This window comes from Sus scrofa, chromosome 15 (assembly GCF_054392235.1).
Source record: "Sus scrofa isolate SSC_HxYL_T2T_F1_AM1 chromosome 15, Sscrofa_HxYL_maternal_Yorkshire_Landrace_v2.0, whole genome shotgun sequence".
NCBI lineage: Eukaryota > Metazoa > Chordata > Mammalia > Artiodactyla > Suidae > Sus > Sus scrofa.
In genome coordinates this window covers 47,281,500-47,300,927 of record NC_139397.1, presented here as the reverse complement: position 1 = coordinate 47,300,927, position 19,428 = coordinate 47,281,500, and the positions used below count along the sequence as shown (strand labels likewise).

The window sequence follows — 19,428 nt, the reverse complement described above, 5'->3', positions numbered from 1 at the left end:
CACCGGTAACCAGATGATCACCAGCCTCCCCAGGTCTTCTCTGCTCAGGAGGCCAGGGCAGAGCTTCTCTGGTTTGAGTAATTACTGGGTGGGCATGGGGAGCCTTGCAAAGACAGTCTGAGTCACCACAAAGGACAGGAAGGGTTAACACGAGGGCCACAGGGCGCCCACACACCATGCAAGAGCCGTGGTCATACCCCGTATGGGTCTGGCACCACCTGGCACCACCTCCAAAGCCCAGCCCTGTCGGCAAACCTGTTTGGTGCAAGTCATTTCAAAGTACAGAGAGGCAACAGACTGAAGACCAGGCCTTCAGTGGGTCCAACACAAGATGTTCTTGCCTTCACCAGGGGACAGGCCCCACGTTGTGGTCATGTTAGAGCCACGTTCCTAGAACAACAGCGAGGATGGGGCCACTTTATTTTGCAGACTGCCAGCTGGTCTTTTGTTCTTTCTACCAATAAATATTAACCATGAAAATCAATCAGCTTTGAGCCCCCAGGTAGCTGGGAGTGAACTTCTTGTTAGTACACAATTTACTTAAGAAAATAACAGACTGGTTTGTGCTTGTGTTTACGAATATCAAGAGAAGAGACAGGACTAAACTTAGGGTGGTCACTATAACATCGGAAACAATAAGACCCCCCAGTTAATGCTTTAGCTTATAAAGTGTGTTTCATAAACCTTTTATTTGAGCCTGTGCTCCAAGAATGTTAATTCAAGCAAACAAGTAAACATGGCCCTTTTAGTTAAGCCTGGTCACTTTGAAGGAAGAAGAGATATTGCTCTAAAATAGACTGCATTCTTTTTTTAAAAAAAATTGGGGTACAGTTGATCTACAAAGTTGTATTAGCTTTAGGTTTATAGCCAAAACCAAAACCCCAAACCACTCAATTGTAAATGCTGTTCATAGAGCATCTTGGGGTCGGACAAGTGCCCCTGTGAGGCTCTCACCCTGTGCATGGGGTACTCTGCCTGGCAAGGTCGTGCAGGTTACGGTGTGAGGTTGCCATGTGAGCCCAGCCACCCCTGGGCCTGGGGAGTCCACCTGGCAGGCTCTGAGGCAGTGCCCACGACATGCCAGAGAGGCCGCCCTGGGACAGACACCGGAGGTGATGATTCAGCATCCTTGCTGCTTCCTATGCTCTCATTCCTGGTCCAGAAGAGGAGGCACCGCCCCCACATATCTAGGAAGCCTGCTGTAGCTGATGTGTGCGCCCCAAATGACCAAGCTGCAGCCTCAGGATTTCATCTTCAAGTCATTTAACTTCTGCACCATGGCCTTGGAAAATAAAGAATTCGTGTAAGTTTATGTTGATTTCAAATATTCTTGGAATTTACATTTTACGTGAAAACATTTCACAAATGGGCACACTGAGCTGGCTGTGAATTCACCCAGGTGGCCAGCCAGGAAGCCACGCCCCCCTGGCGCGGGTTCTGGAGGATAAGCAGGGACCGACTTAAGGGTCACAAGCCCTGGGCGGGGGAGAAGGCCCTGCTCTGGGGCTGGACTGGGGAGCCTGCCTTGTGGCTGTTGGGGGCAGGGGAGGCGGTCAGTCCTGCAGGTTCTGGCAGAAGCCCTTGTAGTGAGTCCCAGCGATGAGATTTGTGCCAGCCTTTCCTGCCCTCTGTCTCTGGGAGGACAGCTGGGAGCCCTGCCCGGCCTCCCTTCCTCCCCCATTGGCCTTGGTGAAGGTTCTCTTCCTTTGGGGCAGAACCAGGGGTAAAAGTTGGGGTGGGTGCCAGCGAAAGGAGAAGAGAAAAGTGCAGGCCTGGAGCTTTCCTGAGAACAGGGTTGCTGAAGCACTAGTGCTGGGAACTGGGAACTGGGAACTGGTGCCTCAGGCGGTTTGAGGGGGCAGGAGCCTCCTTATGGTGGCTGGATTGTCAGGAATGTCACTGTGTTTTGGTCAAGGTTCAGTTCAGTGGGGAGGTCCCCGGTGCCCTGTAGGCTGGGCCCACCCCAGAGTGACGGGCAGCCAAGGCCCTGTCACAGACACCCTGGAAAAAAACTAGAGTAGGGTGTGACAAACTCTGATTTTGTTTGGCAAAAAGTATTAGGTTGGGGGCCTGCTCTGTGACGTTCGAAACCATCAGAGACTTAAGATTTAAACACCTTCGAGCATCACAACGATCCATAATAGAGCAGCACGGGCAGCCACAGGCTAACCTCCATCCCCTCAGAGCCCCTTCCAACATCCCGTCCAGAAGCCAATTCAGGAGCAGAGCACTCTTCCAGAACAGGACCAGCCACAGAGCCCCTGCCGGGAGCTGAGTCATTGAGCAGCTTGTTTCCGTCACCTCCTGCCCACCAAGGGCGTGGGTCTGTCCTTCTGGAAGAGAAGGACGACGGTGCCTTGGGTGACTAAGTCATTAATGCCACCTGTGTGCTCCGCTGGGGGCCAGGGAGGCCGTGTGGCTTTTCTGGACCCTTTTTTCCTCCTGACCAGTTAGGGACCCATGATGCTCGCCAGCCACCCTGCCCTTTGCTCACTGTGTACCCCTGTGTTAGAGGCCAAGGTCACTCAGCATCTGATCCAGTGATTTGTGTTTCCACGCCTCCCGCGTCACCCGGATGACACCTTCTCCCAGGAAGTGCCCCCTCCCACAGGCCAGGTCACCTCTGCTTCCCGACCTCTACCCTGTGTTTGACCGTCACCTCCTGGGCCATTCCCGGGACCCCTGCTGGTCATCATGCAGGTGGGGGGGGCTGTTCTCTCTCCCTGCCCTCCTGTGTCACCCACGCCCTGACCACAGCAGTGCGAGTCTTTCTGTCCCGGTGACTGTGCACCATGTCCACCTGGCTACGCTGGGACTGCATCTCTCCCTTCCCCCAAAGAACGGCTCCAAGTTCCTGTAGGCGGGAGGGAATCGGAGTAGAAAGTGGAAGGCAGAAGCCACTGCTCACACCCTGTCACTGTCAACTCACTGAGAATCACTTGGAAGCCCCTGCTCATCCTGTCCAGAGCCTCTTACACAAGAGCTTTGCAGGTTCCACCTGCAGGGAGCCCAGAGAAAGGAGAGGAGCCAGAAATCAGGCGGTCAGGTCAGGGCAGGTACCAGTGAAAGGCTAGGACACACAACGCCGGGCCCCCAGAATAGAACCATTGTTTTGTCGGAGCGGCCGCCAGGCTGGGGATGGTAGGTGGGCACCCTGCAGGTCTGGGGCTCATGGGGGACTCATCTGACTCACCCTGTCTGTCTGTCTCCCATCTGTCTATCCATCATCCATCTATATCCATCATCATCATCATCTAACTGACCACAGCTCCACACCCACTTCTTCGTGCAACACACCAGCTGTATCCCAGCCTTCCCGGTATCGGTGATTCCTCCTCCAGCAGGACAAAACAGACACACAACAACTTCAGTACGCTTTGTCATTGTGGTAAAATACACATAATGCATGCATTACCATCTTAACCACTGTGGTAAAATGCAGCTCAGTGGCATGAAGCCCATTCACACTCTGTGCAACCCTTACCACCATCACCTCCAGAACTTTCCATCTTTCCTCACTCCCACCCTTCTCGCCCAGCCCCTGGCAAACACAGAACCTCCAAGTATTTTCATCGGTTCCCACTGCTGGGCACAAGAGTCCCACCTCCAGACCCACCCAGGAGGAAGAGGAAGTGGCACCTGGAAGGAGGAAAGTGCATTGCGGAATGCGCCTACCCCTGCCCCTGGGGTGCCACCCCCAGGCTGGGAGATGCTGGGGCTCCTCAACCCCCCCATCACAGCCTCCCCTTGGTTGGGGGGGCAGCAGTTCCCCAGCTGTGGGGGGAGGGGCACAGTACCTTTTGGCTCCTAGAGGCCATTCCTGCTCTCTGTGCCACCTGAGACTTCTCCCTCTGCCTTTGTTTCCCAGTTGACCAGTTTACCCCATCACAAGCAGTGACTGCAGTCTCTTCCCCCAGCTGGATGTTCCAGGTGCTACAACCGGCAGCTTCACGTCTGACTGGTGGCTAAGGGTGTTGTGGCCCATTTTCTCCTTCTCTTCTTGCAGGACCGAATTACCTGCATGTTCCACTGACCCACCTTGTCCCTCAGCCCAGCAGCTCTCATGCCCTGCTCTGTTTCACTTGCTGTTTTCTCCACAGCCCCTTTCCTCATCACCCCCTTTGATGTGTGTAATCTGCCTTAGAGTCCTCATTTTTTTTTTTTTTTTTTTTGTCTTTTTAGGGCTGCACCCGAGGCATATGGAGACATGGAGTTTCCCAGGCTAGGGGTCAAATTGGAGCTTTAGCCTCCAGCCTACACCAGAGCCACAGCAACACCAGATCTAAGCCGTGTCTGCAATATACACCACAGCTCACAGCAACACCGGATCCTTAACCCACTGAGTGAGGCCAGGGATGGAACCCGCAACCTCACAGATCCTAGTTGGGTTTGTCAACAACTGAGCCACAAAGGGAACACCTAGAGTCCTCATTTTTGGTTTTACCTTTTTTCTCTCTAGAACTTCTACCTGATTATGTATATATGATTCTCCATCTGCTCTGAATACAGAAGTGTGTGTGTGTGTGTGTGTGTGTGTGTGTATAATTTTGTTCTATATTTTTAATGGGCTTAGCTCATAACTCCAACTTCTGGAAAGCCCAGGGAACTGTTTCTATTGTCTGTTCTTTTTTTTTTTTTTTTTGTCTTTTGTCTTTTTAGGGCCACACCTGAGGCACATTGAGGTTCCCAGGCTAGGGGTCAAATTGGAGCTGTTGCTGCCAGCCTATGCCACAGCCACAGCAATGCCAGATCTGAGCCGTGTCTGCGACCTACACCACAGCTCATGGCAACGCTGGATCTTTAACCCACTGAGTGAGGCCAGAGATCAAACCCACAACCTCATGGTTCCTAGTCGGATTCGTTTCCACTGAGCTACAATGGGAACTCCTCTATATTGTCTGTTCTTATCGCTTGGTTTTTGATAAATTTTTCCTGGGATTATCTCTGCCAAATACTTTTGAATTGAATATTGATTATTGCATCTGAGAAAACTGTAGAGCTGATTTGAGCCCAGATGTTTTATTCTCGGAGAATGTTTCCTTCCCTCTGGGGCTGCATGTGCTGGGGCAGATCCTCGTAATCCAGCTGAGGAGGGGGCTGGAGCTGGCTTTGGGTTTCGAACCTGAATTGGAAGTTACTGTGTACCCTTGGTTTAAACCCCTAGAGAAATGTGAGCTCCAAGCCCAACATCCTCAAGGCTGGGGCGGCAAGTAAGTCAGTGAAAAGTCAGCCCCCAGTCCTGCTGTCAGATTCCCGGGGCGAGGGGCACGGCTCTCAGACGTGGAGGAGGTTTTGGGGGGGGTACTTTGAGGACAGGCTGTGGGGGGGCCCAAGGTCCCACGGGGGGGGGGTCACTGAGCTTTGTCCCCTACTTTAAGACCCAGCACAGTTTCTTATAAATTTTTCTTCTTTTACAAGAAAAAAACAAATTAGAGTGGGGAGTGGTTCTTATTGATCTTCAGCCTTGATGCCCAGGGTGGGCTAGGAACTGGGTGCTACTCTAACTTCCCATTTTGTGCCTAAATCAGTCCCCCCATCCCCCTCGCCATGCCTCTCCCCTTTTTCCTTTCTTCCCCTGATGTGTAGAATGATTAAAGTGTTTGAAATGAGGGTTGCCTCGAGATAATAAACATTTATGAGTTGGGAGTTCTCATCATGGCTCAGTGGTAACAAACTCGACTAGTATTCATGAGGACACAGGGTTGATACTTGGCCTCGCTCAGTGGGTTAAGGATCCAGTGTTGCTGTGAGCTGCAGTGTAGGCCACAGATGTGGCTAGGATCTGGCATGGCTGTGGTGTAAGCTGGTGGCTGCAGCTCCAATTTGACCCCTAGAACTTTCATACATATGCCGTGGGTATGGCCCTAAAAAGACCAAAAAAAGAAAAAGAAAAAAAAAAAAGAAGAAAGAAAGAAAAGAAAGAAGAAAGTTTATGAGTTAAAACAAAAATTAAATCTCTAGGAGTTCCCTCTGTGGTGCAGTGGGTTAAGGATCCAGCATGGTTGTAGCTGTGGCTTGGATTTGATCCCTGGCCGGGAACTTTCATATGCTGTTGATGTGGCCAAGGAAAAGAATTAAGTCTGTAAAATACATAACCCACAAGCTACTGTGGAAAACTCCTAGACTAGTTTTGGCAGCATGTGTGCCTGATTCACCTCTACGGTCTACATTGACTTCTCCCCAGAGATGCCTTGTCTGCAGCAGGAGTAAGAGGGCCATTCATGGAGGGGACTGCTTGGGGGGTGGACACTGCTGTCCACTGTCCTGTTGTTGTAGTCACCTTATGCACCTAAGGTGGAGCAAGGACATCCCTCATGCCTTTTGGAAACACACATAGCGTAGAGCTCGCCCCACATCTTTTCCTGGCTTGGTTGCACCCTGAACACAACTGCCCGTGAATTAAAGCTTACACCAAGCACCTGAGGTTTTTCCGATAGTTTCCTTGTTTCTCATAATCCCTGAAAAAAATACTATTTCACAAATATTCCTGTTCTAGGGAAGGTCAGGACGTGATAACCTAGAAGACCCCTAGGACTATGATGAAATCTCCTGACACCTGCTCTGATGACTAAAATTCTCCATAAGGAAGAATGTGTGCCTGCCCCAACCCAGTTCTTATCTAGAATCTTGTTTTTCTCCTTTAAGACTTTGAAACCTCCCTCAGTTCTTCCCCAAGGGAGGGCACAGTCCTTAAGTCATAACGCTTGCTGTGGCCCCCTTTGCCCCGCAAAGCAATAAATGGCTCTTTTCTATTTCACCTAAAACTCTGTCTCCATGTTTCAACCCAGGAGCAGAAGACGCTTTTCGGCAACATAGTGTCAAACAATACATATTTTGTACACAAGACATTCCTGGTTAGAAGCAACAGTTACTGGTTGATTTTGACTCCAGATTAAAATAAAAGATCTGACATTTCCTACTGTACTGTATGGTTTGCATTTTCTTATTAATCAACATGGGGTTTGATTTCTGAGCCTCTCCTGTTAGTTCAGAGAACTGCTAGTTACAGAATATGATCCTTATTTTGTGTTTACCAGGACGGCTGTAAATTTCTGACAGCTTGTTAACAAACTGCTTACACTTTGAAATATAATGTCATTTTACCAATCTTTGTTTACTCAACATCCTTGAACAAAAATCGAAACAAAAATCACCGTGGCTTTTTGTGTTTGCTCACTGAAAACTGTTTCACAGCCTTTAGAGCTGAACTGGGGGGGCTGCTGCCCTCTGGTGGACGATCATTGTGCTGCACTGCTCTTCTCCTGCATCCCTTGAGGTGAGTCCAAGTACAGTGCCTGCAGTCAGGAAAATTCCTGGAAACAGTAAGGAGCTGTCGCTGAAGTTGCTGGCTGTGTGCAGCCCCTTATTACACATTAATGCACAAAGCAGATTTGCTGGGTGTACATTACTTAACTCAAACGGAGACACCTGTCCTGTCTCTTTGTGGTTATTATGGATGTTGGTCAAATGCAAAACTTCTGGATCAGAAAAGCCCTCTACTCCCCACACAGGGATGCTGTGAGTGCTGGGTGTGGCTATTTTACCTGATTTCCTAGGGGACCTGCAAGGTGGCAGGTGCTGCTACCTGTGCTGGGTGGGCAGCACAGCTGGGGAACAGTGACCTTGGGGACCCTGGTCTCAGCAGCCCGGCGATCTGGTCTTGCACATGTGCTGGGAACAACTCAACCCAAAACCAAGTCCAGCCTCACCTAGGAAGCTTCCACTGGTCTTGTTTCAAGTAGAGATGACCCGATAATACTCCCTGGGAAATCGTTGTGGGCTGAGGGCTGTGAAAAGCTCTGCAACTTTGCTTGGTTTAATATCTTATGAAACCACCTTCTTCTTTGAATACAATTAAAACAAGCTCTTCTTGGAGTTCCCGCTGTGGATTGCCAGGTTAAGGACCTGATGTTGTCTCTTTGAGGATGAGTTTGATCCCTGGCCCTGCTTAGTGGGTTAAGGACCGCGTTGCTGTGAGCTGCAGTGTAGGTTGTAGACATGGCTGGGATCCTGCATTGCTGTGGCTGTGGTGCAGGCCGGCAGCTCAGCTCCGATTTAACTCCTAGCCCGGGAACTTCCATATGCTTCAGGCACAGCCATAAAAAGAAAAAACAAGATCAAAAAAGCCTAAAACCAAGCTCTTCTTATTGCTAAACATTTGAAGTATTTCCTAAGTTTTTACAAAGCTACAGGTCCGATATCCATGGTGAGCACAGGATGGCCCCGGAAGGCTGAATGTGGAGAATTTGGGGCCAGCATAGAAGGCCAAAGTCATCAGATTCTAATGTCCATGAGTGAAAGTTACATGTGAGTAAAGAGCTCTGTCCAGGGACCCTCTGTCCTCCATGGTATGGGGGGCTTGTCAGATCAGAGCCAGCTGACTCAGTCTGCACACAAGGTCTGGCCGCCCTCTGTGGCTCAGGTCACAGCGGCCTTGATCCTGGCAGTGACTGTAGGAGGGAAATCACAGGAAAGTGGGGTTTGAAACAGAGAAAAGGTGATGGATGAGATGGAGTAAAAAAAAACTATCACTGGATGGTCTCACTCAGCACAGGCATGTAGTATCCTGGCAGTTTCAGAGCAAAGACTCCTGCTGGGAAGATACTCCCCAAGGACCGTCCCCTCCTGCAAGCTGGGTGTGCCCTGACCGCTGTTTCTGGGGCCATTTCTCAGGTCAAGGTGGCTATCCGTAACCTTGAGGGTGAGGCAGGGTGTCCCTCCTTAGTATTGTCTATGACACCAGGGTCCCCAAGGTCACTGTTCCCCAGCTGTGCTGCCCACCCAGCACACCTGCCAGCACCTGCCACCTTGCAGGTCCGCCAGGAAGTTGGGTAAAGGAGCCACACCCCAGTGCTCATGGCATTCCCTGTGTGGGCAGTAAAGGGCTTTTCTGATGCAGAAGTTTCATTTGACCAGCACCCATGCTAGTTACCAGCTTGCAAGCAAAGTAAAACAAAACCTGTGACACATCACAGACCCAAAACTGTTTTGGAGAAAATCTGTCTGGTAGGTGAACATAAGTGCCAGACCCATGGCACTCTGTCTTTTTGAAAAAATAAAATAAAAAACTACAGTATTTCCAGCACGGTGCTCAGACATAAACGCTGTCCACTAAATATTTATTGAATCAATGAATGATCAATAGAGACAGAGGAGTTGGACCAATTCATTCCTCCATCTGGTGGCTCACAGGTGCATGTGAGGCTGTTGTCAATGTATATTCAGTGTCGTGGGGCCTGAACTACAAAGAGACGTTCAATATATTTCTTGCTCTCGAAGGTTCACATAAGATCCAAAACCAGTAAACAAATGCATCTTGCTCAAGGTGACATTGTAATAGACGCAGGATGATCATCATTTTGGGAGCAGAATGAAGAAAGTGATTGGCTTACTTGGAAGGAAGGCCTTCAGAGGCGATGGCCGGAGTTTGGAAAGTTCAGGAGGGCAGGCAAGAGGTGTTCCCACCAGGATGAAAGGCAGATGCAGGGGCAGAGCCAGATCAGGTGGGCCTGAATCTGGGGACTGCAGGTCATTTGTTGCAGCTGGGAAATCCGTGCACAGTGGGCTGGCTGTAGGGAGAGGCTCATGGAGGCATGGTGTGGGTATAAAATTGAATTTTTCACACTCTAAACTGTAGCCATGTCATGAGATCCTTTGAAAATGGATTTTCTTCGGTACTGGACTCTAGTTGTTTGGAGGAAATCCATCAGTCAATTTTAACCACAAAAGCTGTAGGGAGCATTCCCAAGAATTCATGGGGGTGGGGGTGGGCTGTGTGTCTGGATGCAGCAGCTTGACGCAGGCTCCACAGTCTTGGTCCTTTCCCCTACAGCACCTGCGCCTTGCTCTGCACTTAATTACGAAGCAAGAAACAATTCTTTGTATTGGAGGCATGAATATGCGACGTGACAAAGAATGGAAAGAAAAGATTGGCACCACAGAGTGGCTGCAGAAGGACAGTCTATACTTTACAAAGTCTTGTGACTCTCTCGTGACCCTTGAGGCAAAACAAATGAGAACATCAAAGAACGGCATCTTGAAAACAAGATTGCTGAAGTACTGATGTTGCTGATGGAAAACCATCAGCTCTGACATTCTCAGGACTGGAGCCTTGGGGGATTTATGGGAGAGGTCAGAGATGGCTTGAAGCAAACAACAAATTACGGCCTGGGAGGGCTAAAATATTTATGATTATTTTATGTGCTTAGGAATGACTGTCCTAGCATATCTTGCTTCCAATAAGTTTGATGTAAAATACCGATGTATCCCCTGCACGTACCAGGAAGTAGAAAATAGATAAAAACCATGAGTTGGCACACAGGGTTGCTATTGCCTCTTGAAGGCGGGAGCCCCCTGATCCCCACTCTATTTCTGTGTCTCTTTCTTCTTATTCCTGCGGCACCGCTGACTTCAGGACCTGGGTTGATGAGCAGGCCTCCTCATCTTTGCACATATTAGGTGATGATAGCTCACGAGACAAAAATAAACAAAAATAAGGAGCAGAAATCTTTCCAACGGTCTTCTTTTCACAAGGCAATTTATTTAAAACTTCAAATAATGGAAAACAAGCCGAAAACATTTAGATGGTTGCGTCTGACTTTCTGATTATTGCTTCTTGCTTTGATGCTGTTGGTTTTCGTTAATAGGCAATTCGGAGGAAGATTTGGGTTTAAAGATTGAGTGGGAAGTAGAGTTCCCCTGTAACTCTTCACCCAATCAATATTAATCCACTTACAATGAATATCATCTAACTACACACTTGTACTGACCCCTGGGAAAACAGCATTAAGCCATAAGAAAGCTTAACCTTTTCAGTGAAACACCAAGTAAATTAAAACTTTTAGGGAAGGATAATGGGGTTAAAAAAGAAAAAGGTATAAAATTTCTTTTTGCTAGCTCTGGATGTGTTGGAGAAGGACAGGGTGAGAGGAGGCTAAAGTCCTGGAGGTGTGTTCTCAATTATTCAGAGATGGTTTCTCTAAACTGAAAGCATGAGAATCGTGATTGTTCTGAGTCCAACGGGAGGGATTCCTCAGCGGGTTCAGCTTCCCCGCTGGCCGGCCCAGCTCCGTACTCCCCAGCTTCAGCGGCAGTTCTCCGCCGAAGGCACACAACTCGCTGAGAGCGGTTAGCTGAGCCTTTCCCGTCCCACAGTCGCCTCCACCTGGCCTCCACCAGTGACTCACCTGGACACCTCGGGGGCGGCGGCTGGAGCAGGTCGGGGTGGGGTGCGTGTGGAAGGAGGCAGGAAGCGCGTTCCCGGTGAACACGGGCAGGGCAGCTGGGCCGGGCCTTCTGCCCCAGGACCTCTGCTCCTGCTTCCCGGGGCCGGGAGGAGCCCAGACGGGGAGCTGCCTCCAGTGACGTCGTCCTGGGAAAGCCGAGGCCCCGGCGCGGGCGGGCAGGCGTGGGGGGAACGGTGGGGCGGTGGGCGCAGAAGCCCGAGCAAGCAGCATTCACCACGAGCAGCGAGGCGGACCGGCAACAGCCGGAGCAGGACGCGCTAGCGCCCTCGATGGTGCTGCTGCGAGAGGCAGGCAATGCGGAGCCACCTGGGGCCTCCATGCTCGGCCGGGGGTGGGGGTGGGGGTGGGGGTGGGGGTGGGGGTGGGGGTGGGGGTGGGGGTGGGGGTGGGGGTGGATCGCCCTCTCCCGGCCTGCGCTGCAGCCGCAACACCCATCTTTACTGCCTCCTCTCCCTGCAAATGAGAGTCTAAAACAGGCATTAACTAAATGCTGTCGGTTGTGCTAGTTTTAACCTCATTTCAATCTGTGCCATGTTTACGGACGTGAGACAAGTGCAGCCTCAATAATAAATGTCCATATCTTCTTAGCCAATAGAGACCTCAGGGCCACCTCAACAACTACACGTGTACTGGAGGAACATGGGGTGTTCTCTGCATAAACCTCTCTGGTCTGTATCAGTTTTCTGAGCTGAAAATAACGCGAGAATTCACTGCAATAAAAAGTAAACATCGCTTTTCTCAAAAAATTTAATTGCAGAACTATTTACAGGAGGTGAACATCAGCAATACAGAAATCGAACAAGAGAGGCATTTTCATAGAAGAGTTACGCAGAAAATGGTGAGCACATTTTTCTTATAATTAGCTGAGAGTGAAAAAAAGGGAGGAAAAGAACCCAAATAACACAATCCTTAAATGCCTTAAAGTAATGACAGACATTCTAAGTTACTGACAGGAAGAAAGAAACTGTGGTGTACATTCAGAGTAGGTATCCTGCATGCTACCCAAGAGAAGTTAGCAAAAGAACCAGAAAAGCATGAGAAAGAGAAATACATAAAAGAGTTGAATTCCAGTGAAGAGTTAACTCTGTACAGATGTGGAATATTTGGCACTCTGTTCACCCTCGTTGTGGATATGATTTCATATGTATATATATATTTATATATATATATTTATATACTTTTTTTTTAAACATTAACTAAACAGCTAGTTTCCTGGTTCTAACATTCCTTGAATTTCTGTAGGAGGCATTTGATTTAGTTCTTAGGCCACACCTGGGCGTTTTGGCATGTGACATGGGGGGGGTGACATGGCGGGGGGATGGATTGGTCTCCAACAGGGACGACCTCAGGGGAGGAAAGTGACAGCGTTTGGAGGTGAGAGTTCCAAAGTAGCCGAGGATGCTCTGCTGGCGAGGGCACACCTTGTTGAATTCGGCAAACCAGGTAAGGTGGAGGGAGAGAGACGTACATGCTGAGCCCTTTTAAAGTGATGTGATCGTTTAAGTGACTGGGGCTAGGCCGGGGGTGGGGTGGGGGGGGGCGGTCAAAGAGCGGGTAAGGGGTATCAGAAGGGACCGCACACAGCCTCGGAGCTCCCTTTCTGTGTGTTTGCCAACACAAAGCAACATCCTCTCTCTGTCTATTTGAAAGACACGTGTGCGCAACCCACCTGGCCGAACCTCTCCTTCACTGCCACCTCTCCTCCACTGAGTACGTGAAAGCCTGGACTCCCAAGGCTTTCAGTTTCAGAATAAGCACCCATGATGAAGAGTCACAGAAAATCTAAGAAAGTGGGAGGTAAACCTCTGTTACCTTAGTGTGTGCATATACAAAATCTTTTAAAAAGTAGTGTTGTCGCAGGTAACTAACATTTCCTCTGCAAAGAAGTCCTCGGTCAAGAGTTTGGCTTGCAACTCGAAATAATTTCTTTTGAATGCTGGATAAAAATACCAGGGTTAGGACAGCAATTCATAAAATGACGGTGATTCTTTTTCGCTATTGTAAGGATGAAGGATGGCGGCTTCTTGCAGCGTTCCCAGGGACCACTTCCGCCTTCTCTGAAGTGTCAAAGGGGCTAATTCTTTCAGCCAGAGCGGGAGGGGCCAACCTCACATGCCTTTAGCAACTGCGGTCAGTGTGTCAGACTCTGTCGTAGACTCTCTCCCACGCACTCAGTTTTCTACTTCCTAATTCTTTTTTTCTTTGTCACTTGAATGTTTAGCTTGGCATCTCCTCACTTCATCTCAGATGTCGCAGAGCTTAAGCAATGGTGAACATCGCCTTGTGCTGTTTGGCACCTCGTTCTTGCTCCTGGAAACGTCTAGAAACACTTGCTGTCAAAGCCACGAGACATAGAGAAACACGCCCTGTGGTAATCTCCCCTTCTCCAAGGCTTCAAGTAGCTCGTTTGGATGTGTCCTGCCCCAACAGCCTTCCCAGGAGTGGATGCTGCATCTCTTGGTCCTGATCGTCTTCGATCTGACTTGACCTTCGCCTGCATCCCACACACAGAAGAAGCAGTGGGCACTAGCGCTCACAAGAACTGATACTGACTCCAAGGAGCTCAAAGGTCTTCACTGTCGAGTTTTCCTGTAAAGGCGACAAGGACAGGTGAAAGCTGCACAGGTGGTGGCTGATGTAGGAACAGAAGCTGGGCTGCTCCACGAGTTGGCTCAGGACCCTGGGCTTCTCATTTGATTCCAGGACCCTCTGCAGCCACTCTGTGCTAATGGGTGCTTCCCTTAAAGTGTAAAAGGGCACCTTTCCCAGCATCGTGTCCACTGCCCACACTTCCTCGACTACCAACAGAGTGGGAGTGACAAGGTGGACCTCTTTCTGTGAAGGCACAGGGCTCCAGTGTGACCTGATGCCGTGCGTTTTATGACAAACAGTGCAGGGAGCCAAGTGAAGCATCTCTGTTGCTGTCGCCTCTGTGGTTAAACGGACCTACTAACCAGCAGCTGCTACATTCTTGCTCGCTTATGCTTGAGGTTTTCTATTTTATTTTCACATTTTGGAACCCTGTATTTGACCAAAACTTCCAAGCAAGTGTAAACAGATATGCAGATAAAAACAAAGGAGAACCTCAGGATGGTCCAAGGGGTTACTGTTTGAAAACCACCATTTTCAACTAAATGGCGAGGAGGATAAATGTGCAGCAAAAAAGGGAAAAAAAGAGGGATTCAGGCATTGAGAAGAAAGGAGGTACCTGGGAAACACGTACAAGTGAAAGGTGTAGAATGGAGCCACTCTGCCCGTTTCTGGGAGATGTGGCAGGGATGTCCCACTTTTCGGAAGGGTGGGGTGGTGCCCCACCCCCACGGGGACGGCGTCCACCCCAGGGACATGTCCCTGCCTCCCTGACTGAGGTTCCCCTCCCCTGGACCAGGTGCTGTGACTCTGGCCAGCCCCAGGTGCTCGAGGTCCTAGGCTGACTCCAGACGAAGTGGAGTCAGGTGGGACCTCTTGCCATCCGAGGTCCTGGGAACTGACAGAACTCCAAGCCAGGCTGGAGGCTCTTCCACACGAAAGCAGCTCAAACGTTGGCCGCGTCTCCTTGATGCTCCAGTGCCTCCAGGACCCCAGGCAGTCGAGTCTGTCCGATGTGACCCAGTTGCTGCCGAGAGGAACAGGCTTCTGGTGGAGACCATCATTCCTTTCTCTCTCCCTACTCGCCCTGAGAGGGTGGCCCAGACCAGGGAGCCGCTTTGAGAAGCCCGCAGGAGTCACTCCGGGCACTTGGACCACATGTCTGCAGTGTGACCTCCTTTCCTTTCTGTCGGAATCCACCCCAGACCGGGGCGGGGGTGGGGTGGGGGGGGCGTCTGAGGCTCGAGTGGGTCTGAGTGAAGGCAGGGCAGGGTCTCTGAACTAGGGTGATGAAGACTGGCTGCTCAGCATGGTACTGGGAAAGGCAACTAGGAACACAGACCCCGAGAAGTGACCACCCCACCCGTATGCTCTAGAACCGCGTCTCGTCATCAATTTGCCCACAGCTAGAGCAGCCGGCAGGGAGTCCCTCTACCTGGAGGGTAAATCGACTTGGTGGCTATTTTTTTTTTTTCTTTTTTTAAAGAGGGGATCTTAAATGTAATCTGCGTTTTCTGTAATCCTTCACTGTTCTATTTAATGCTGAAAGTCTTTAGTAACAATCTTGAGGTGAAAACATCAACAACATCTCCTTTTAAACAAAAATGTAATTTTTTGGTATCATACAACAGTTCGATTCTTCACACCCCATTCCGGGAATGGTGATACAAATTTGCTGAGAAAAGATGGTAACAACTGTGACGGGGAGCATCTACTTTTGCGTTAAACACAGCGATGACGGATGAAGGCGTACAAGATGAAGGACACAGAAAGTGGGCTTGTAAACAAGTGATATGTGCCTTTCTGGAGTTTTGTTACACTTTAGGATCCTGTTTATTATGCTTGTGTTTTGACTTGGAAATTGAATGTGGGTCTTCCGCACAGTAAAGCCAACTTGCGGGCTGCGGGGTAAATGATTTCTAAAGGAGTAGGAGTTATGGGCTGGGTTTTCGGGAAGGAGAGTCAGGGCTTACGGAGAACACCACGCTTTCTTTCAACCGTAATGTTCACAGAACATCGTGCATCATCGTTTTTAACCTTATTCTCAACTTTGCCGACACTCTCTTCGTCAGGTTACACCCATGATGTGAAATGATGGCACAGCAGCTCTGTGCTGCGTGTGCGCTATGAGCGGCTGTAATAAGTGAGGGGGACAGGCTAACACAAGGATTATGAACAGTTTTGTCTTTCTTTACAACACGTAAACGTGCCTTATTGCCTGCAGTTCACAACGGGGTGCACGTTAAGAAGGATATATTGCACTTGGTCACGTTGCAGGAACCTTCCATCAGACCCAGCTGCATGTGTCGGCCCCACCCGCACACAACCTTCTTTGGAACAATGTGGACCAAACAGGGGTTCCTGCACGCTCCCCACTTTGCACCCACAACCAGTGTCAAATTGAGTTGTAGACGAATTTGCTCACCTAGGGATGGTTTAGGCAAAGACTTTGGAGGATTTTAGTAAAAATGAGTATACAAAACATAAACAAATTAACCCAAATCCAGTGAATACTTTTGTTTAAGTCAGGATCGGAATCTGGGATCTCAAATGAATACTTATTATTTCATTTTATAATTTGTTGGGATGTATTTTGTACAAGTTCAAGGAAATGAGATTAAACCCACTGGCTTCCAGGGGAGCACATGTGAGGGGCTGGCAAGCACATATGCATTTTACTTTTCCTCTTATGAAGGACTGCACACCGACTTTTCTGTGGTTATTTCTAAAGACCCATTCATCTTAAATAATACATCATTTTTACAGTCTAAAATGCCAATGCTTGCAAATACATGTTTTTAACATAGTATAGTGACCACAGGAAGAAGCATCATTATTGTATACTACTGAGGATTTACCTATTTGTTTAGATAGAAAAAAAATGTTTAGAACACTCTAGGGGGGATAGGTTTCATTTATAGAAGAATATTTCAGGGATTTTCTCCTTTTTTGCATTTTTCAAGGATATACATTCGTACTGATTTTTGCTTCCAAATATATTTTAAGGCTGTTTGGTAAACTATATACCAGATATGAGGTTCAGTTTTCAGGGTTTTGTTCCTACAGGGAATTCTTAACTACTCAGCTTTAAAAAAGTAACACTCTGAAGCTACACATGCTTAACATCATCTGTGCTCCTCCGAACCCCATGCTTGGTGGAATGTGGGATGTGAGGAAATGGAAAAGCCGCGCCCAGCTGCTCCAGGACCTCTCTGAAGTCTCTCCTTTGTCCTCAGGCTGCAAGGGAGCTGGGTGCGTTTTAAAGTGCAAGTCGAGGGAAAGAAAGTGCTATGGGGGCCGGGGGCTGGGGCTGCAGGGGACCAGCGTTGTCCTCTGCCTTTAGCTGGAGTCAGAATGGGGAACTCCAGTGTGGGACCAGGTGTGTCAATCACTAGGCGCTTCCTCTGAGGTGTGTCTGAACACAGACACACCAGTGGAGCAATGGTCACGGTGTCTAAATGTAACTTTAGGAATGGAAAGCCTTCCACTGGAATCCTTCCTCTTTTTCTCGGGTGCCAATCAGAATCATGAAAACGAATTGCTTTTCTTCAAATCCGCAGCAGGAAATCACGATGTGACCTTTTGTTTTGTTTTGTTTTGTCATGTCTAAAACAGGCAAGAAATATATTCTTGACTTCAGCAGTACTGCATAGGACAAAAGAATTCTGGAAAAATACAAATGTAAACTACATTTCTTCTTTACCATTTAAACTGAGATATACTTACCACTCACATTCATATTTCTTAAACTTTTTTTACAACATCACAACTGTCATTTTAAACAAGCAAACTTTTTTTGTGGTTTTGTGTTTTAAGGATACCCTGGAAAGTCAACTGATAGAGCATTTGAGAATATATATATACATCTATTAAAAAAAAGCACATGGAGCGTAAATGGTGCAACTTAAAGATAGAACCGTGTGTGATATTTTAAGTTACAAAGGAATAAAAAATAAATGACTCTTTCGTCTGAGTAACAGCTCCTTTCTCTTTGTACCCCTGCTACAGAAGAGCAGCCTTTCCCAGGCTCTGGTCTGTCTCGCCCGGCCCTCCCTGCGTGGATGGACACTCAGCGACTCTGACCATGTGGCTGTGGCTGGACATCTGTGGGGGCAGATTGCGCCCGGCGTCGGGAGAACCACGTGGCGGGGGTGGGGGGGTTGGCTGCACGGGTGACTTCTCATCACCATGGACTTGGCACAGGAGCCGCGTGAGGGGCCAGCCGGGTTCGGGCACAGTGACCCCAGGCCGCAGGTGGGGTCCTTCGCTCTTGCTCTGAAGCTGTAGCACCTTCCTCGTGGGGTGTCTAATGCCTCGAGTGAGTTGGGGGGCACCCATTCATAGTTATTTGTTATTCTTGCCTCGAATATCACACGATTTATAAAAATATAAATAACAAAGTGTGAACTGGGTTCCTTGTCCCCTCTAAGGACAGATGGGGAGCTAGGGGTCCCCATGCCCCTCCGGCTCGCAGGCGGGGAGCCAGCAGTCCAGGGAGGAGCCACACCGGCCGCGAGATGGCACCCGTGGCCGCCGGGCTCTGCAGCGCGTTCGTGGCACAGAGGACACCACAGGAGGTGAGGGGACAGACAAGGGACCAGGGACGTGAGGAAGTGGTGGCTGCAGCGCAGGGGTGGCCGGGCCTAGAGCCGCGTCTGGGCTTCAGGGATGTAGATCTCAATGCTGTCGGCCCGCTCGCCCACCGAGCTCTGGCGGAAAGAGGCCGCCCGCTTGGCTGCCGCCAGCCGCCTCCGGGCCTCCTGGCGCTGTCTGTCCGGCAGGTCCAGAGACTTCTCTCTCGTAATAGCCAGTTTCCCTTTGGGGGGCTTCTTTGGTATTGGAGGGGGGACCTTTCTTTCCTCCTGAAAAGCATCACAAGTCACAGTTGGGGGGTCAGGGACGGAGCATGGACATGTGCGCTGCTGTGACTTCCCTCGGTTCCTGACGCAAACCCCAGGGTGCCCGCCCTCCTTGGTATCAGTTCATGCGCCCTGCAGACCCTCACCCGTCCCCTCAGTGCGGGCACCCGCTCCCTCTCAGGTCTCCGCCTCTCCTGGGTGTGTCCGATGATGCCACTGACACCCCTGCCAAACGCGTCTTTTCAACAGACTCCAAGGTCTGAGGTCCTGGAACTTGTCTCTTGTGGGCGCCCCAGGGAACGCTGGCCACATTCTCTATCCTGGGCCTTGAGCCTCCCGACACTGACCACACAGGATTGTTCCCTGACTTGGTAAAAGGATGCACATCGTTATTTCTGACCCTTATCCCCGGTTCTCCAATAAGTCACACCAAGATATGTGGATGTAAGGATTACTGCGCATCTTCAGACAGGTTTAAGAAGTTGTCTTCTCAGTGATTTATTAGAATAACTTTCTCATTTGGAATCACCCCTTATGAGCTCCTTCCCTTCAAAACTGAACTACAGGTTTCCTGGTCTTGCTTACATGTGACCTGGTCCCTTGGGGGCTCCTCTGCCCTGTTATCTGTAGTCAGAAGGACCTGGTCAGCCACCTGTCCTGGCCGCTGTGGCCTCTGGCCTGGAGCCATCAAGACAGTGGGCAGCACCTTTTGGGGAAAAGTCGATGGGGAGGTG

General features: G+C 49.6%; 2 protein-coding genes and 1 long non-coding RNA gene across 28 annotated transcripts in view; 1 reads left to right on the top strand and 2 right to left on the bottom strand.

The window, feature by feature from the left end:
* Positions 1–670: 670 nt before the first annotated feature.
* On the bottom strand, positions 671–11,570 carry LOC146395825 (uncharacterized). Of its 4 annotated transcripts, none has more exons than XM_084999774.1 (3): positions 11,187–11,570; positions 2,117–2,333; positions 671–1,282 (listed from the first exon to the last, which is right to left on the bottom strand). In XM_084999774.1, exons 1-3 carry the CDS (start codon positions 11,563–11,565, stop codon positions 1,264–1,266), a joined length of 615 nt encoding a protein of 204 aa, XP_084855900.1. In that variant the 5' UTR covers positions 11,566–11,570; the 3' UTR covers positions 671–1,263. The 4 variants fall into 4 exon arrangements, with proteins under 4 accessions (XP_084855900.1, XP_084855901.1, XP_084855904.1 ...); XM_084999775.1 differs by having other exon boundaries at positions 2,171–2,333; XM_084999778.1 differs by lacking the exon at positions 2,117–2,333.
* Positions 10,962–17,806, top strand: LOC106509644 (uncharacterized). 6 transcript variants are annotated; one of them, XR_014829714.1, is made up of 6 exons: positions 11,217–11,537; positions 11,835–11,914; positions 12,016–12,084; positions 12,584–12,689; positions 12,897–13,043; positions 13,468–17,806. It is a non-coding gene; the product is annotated as an uncharacterized LOC106509644 (long non-coding RNA). The 6 variants fall into 6 exon arrangements; XR_014829717.1 differs by having other exon boundaries at positions 11,235–11,533; positions 11,842–11,914; XR_014829713.1 differs by having other exon boundaries at positions 11,240–11,533.
* The window catches only part of DLGAP2 (DLG associated protein 2), a 666,739-nt gene continuing 662,656 nt past the window's right edge, over positions 15,346–19,428 (bottom strand). For 17 of the 18 annotated variants that reach the window (XM_084998159.1, XM_084998164.1, XM_021074622.2 and 14 more), the window contains one exon: positions 15,346–18,697. In XM_084998159.1, coding sequence (XP_084854285.1) covers positions 18,479–18,697 — 219 coding nt within the window. In that variant the 3' untranslated portion in view covers positions 15,346–18,478. 18 annotated transcript variants of the gene reach the window in all.